The following is a 2988-nucleotide window of genomic DNA, read 5'->3' as shown; positions in this document are numbered from 1 at the left end:
TTCTGAGTCCAATGATAATGGTAAAAGCAAGTTCCTTTCATCATTTCATTCAAAACATGTGTTGGTCTTTAAGAATGCAACTAATTGATAATTCTTCATCATATGCAGATTTTTAATCCCTTTTGATTCTTTATTTAATTTAGTTATCATATGTTTTAGTTAATTTTAGAAGTTATTTGAATAAATTAGTTTTTTATTCTATTTGGTGTAGCTTCACATGACAATACAATCAACAAGAGCAAAGATTCTAGTTTCATCTCACATGCATGGTTTCAAAACCAAACCAAAAAAACATAAGAAATATATTAGTTGCAAGGCATAGGCATATATAGCACACATTTCAAAGTACAATAATAAGATCTACAATTATATTAAAAATGAAAATTGTTATTATTTTCCAACTAATCTAGTTTATTAATTTATCATGCTAAATAAAACAGCTTAATCCACATCATCCAACTCAAAGCTTGAAATGTTGAAGAGAAGAAGTGCCATCAAGCCCTTTTGCTTTGTAGTAGTCTACATAATCAGCAAAATTGGTTTCTCTGTATCTTGGAGGATTGTCTTGTGATAATAATTCTTTTATAGGTCCATAGAGTTTTTCTTTTGATCTATGATCTGCCATGAAAAAACATGCAACAGATATTCTTGGACCAATACTATTTGCTAGTACTCTATGTTCAACACTCTTGAATTTGTCATTTGTTACAAGCTGCAGTTCAATATAAATTATAATTAGCTACTTTCATGTTGGATCAAAAGCAACCACACAAGTGGAATCAACACTACATTTGAATCCAAAATGTTAAGACAATGGATATATGGGCCCTCTTATTTATACTAACACTTGATATACCAACCGTTCATTTCACATACAATATAAGAACTTATGAAATACAATATAACTACTGTTTTATGAATTTGTTTATAGTAAAATATTATGTTGTCATTTGATCCAGCAGAAAGAATAGTAATGAAGAACTTGCCTGCAGAAGATCACCAATATTAACAACAAGAGCCTCAGGTATTGGAGGTATATCAAACCACTTGTCCTTATGAAGAACTTGGAGGCCACCAATATGATCTTGAAGAAGCAATGTGAGAAAACTATTGTCAGAATGTTTGGTGGTTCCCATAGTTAATTCTGGTTCAGGACAAGCAGGATAGTAATGGCAAAGTAACATAATACCCTCAGAACAGCCTAAGTTTTTTACATGATCTTTATCCAATCCAAGAGCTTCTGACAGTAATTCAAAGACTGTCATTCCAAGTTTCATTATATGTTCTCCATATTCTAGAAGTATATCCCTACAAAAAGATGAAATCACCAAGAAAGTAATTAATTTCCCTATGGTAGAAACTATTAAGTTAAATTTAACTTCCTAGCCTTTATAATTACTTGTTTAATTTCACTTCACAACTTTGATGAAACACTAACACAAAAACAGACACGACGATGAAATGTATACACCGATAATAATTTAAGAAAATATAGATGATTGAGTATTACCTACTATGAAGCACTGACACACTGACTCGTCGACATCGATAATAATTTGAAACATTTTATTAATTGAATATAACTACATGTGTCACTGTCGTATATCGAACAAGTCTTCAATCTGAAGTGTCAATGCTTCATAGATTACCACATTTATTTCTTCCTTCTTCATGTTCATAAGTTGAGAACTTGAGACACAATTTACAGCCTATTTTTCTAATTGCTATGATGCTAATTTCTATATTGATAATTCATACAAATAACTTCAATATTGATGAAAGTTGCCTAAAATTTGATGCAATATATACAAAGATGAACTCACCTGCATACTACTGGAAAATCTTCTGGTTTTGGAGTATTAGGAGCCAAGTGACAAGCAAAAGTATCCCTCCAATTAAGAGCTGGTGAATTACTATACAAATCAAAATTACTATTATAAATCAATGACCTTGTTTGATCTCTAGAATATAACTCTTTTTTCACCTCAAAATCTTGTTCATAGAATCTAAGCACCCCATCTTTCATATCCTCAAGAACACTCAAAGGAATTCCATGATTGACCAATTGAAAAAAACCCCATGTCTCAGAAGCTTCTTTTACTTTGCTTATAATTTCTTGCCTTGTAATTGAATCTTTACCAATATTTGCAAAGTCTATAACAGGAATAAGGTTGTGTTGTGTGTTGGATGAATTTGTGGCCTTTTCAAACTTATCAGGTGGATGATGAAATAAGGTTGGGATTTTGATAACACCTTCATCAACAAGACCTTTAACACCAGCTTTTGTATCATCAAATGCTTTTAGCTCATGAAGCCTACCAGAGTTGAATTTGAACTTGGATGCAATTTCATCTGTAGTTGTAAAATCCATCTTAGTTTCTTCTCTTTCTAGCTAGTGGCCTTAGAGTGAAAAAGTTTAGAAAATTTGTTTATATAATACTACCTTGTACCTACCTATCTTGGAAAACTTATGAATTTTGATTGTGCTCTTTCCATCACATTGCGAGATTTTTATTTTATTTTATCAAATAGAATATGTAAAATATTAATATTAAACGTGCAAAAGAGAAAATAAAAGTAAAATTATGTATTGATATAACAAGAAAATTACAAAGTGAATACATGATATGATGCTGTGTATAGAGAGTCGATAGATATTTAACAAATTAACTACTCAGTAACTAATCTAACTCACTTTTATTATTTAGTAACTAACTTAACTAACTTTTATATTTATAATATTATTCTTTGATATATCGAATTTGGATAAGTACAGTTCGATATTGATAAAACGACCATCAATGTTTCAACAATTTGGTATAAATTAATTTTATACTGACGTCTAATTAGAACAAAATATATTTTAATTACTTTGAAAATAGTGATACAATTTAGGCTTTGTGTAACAGTAAGATGAAATTCACAAAGGACCACAATATTATGTGAAGCAGAACTGTGGACCTCAACATCACACGTATGTACATTATA

General features: G+C 30.2%; 1 protein-coding gene across 1 annotated transcript; it reads right to left on the bottom strand.

Annotated features, from left to right (window-relative positions):
* Positions 1-346: 346 nt before the first annotated feature.
* LOC101494221 (1-aminocyclopropane-1-carboxylate oxidase homolog 1-like) lies at positions 347-2501 on the bottom strand. The gene is made up of 3 exons (XM_004488754.4): positions 1824-2501; positions 987-1308; positions 347-712 (listed from the first exon to the last, which is right to left on the bottom strand). The coding sequence occupies exons 1-3, from the start codon at positions 2369-2371 to the stop codon at positions 461-463; spliced, it is 1122 nt and encodes a 373-aa protein (XP_004488811.1). The 5' UTR covers positions 2372-2501; the 3' UTR covers positions 347-460.
* Positions 2502-2988: the final 487 nt, after the last annotated feature.

Source organism: Cicer arietinum, chromosome 1, assembly GCF_000331145.2.
Source record: "Cicer arietinum cultivar CDC Frontier isolate Library 1 chromosome 1, Cicar.CDCFrontier_v2.0, whole genome shotgun sequence".
NCBI lineage: Eukaryota > Viridiplantae > Streptophyta > Magnoliopsida > Fabales > Fabaceae > Cicer > Cicer arietinum.
This window is presented reverse-complemented; position numbering and strand designations above follow the sequence as displayed.

Coding starts and splice junctions, on each gene's coding strand:
- LOC101494221 (XM_004488754.4), bottom strand. CDS start 2,371: ATGGATTTTACAACTACAGATGAAATTGCATCCAAGTTCAAATTCAAC. Junction 1,309..1,823: donor GATTTTCCAGTAGTATGCAG/GTGAGTTCATCT, acceptor ATCTTTTTGTAG/GGATATACTTCTAGAATATG. Junction 713..986: donor ATATTGGTGATCTTCTGCAG/GCAAGTTCTTCA, acceptor ATTGAACTGCAG/CTTGTAACAAATGACAAATT.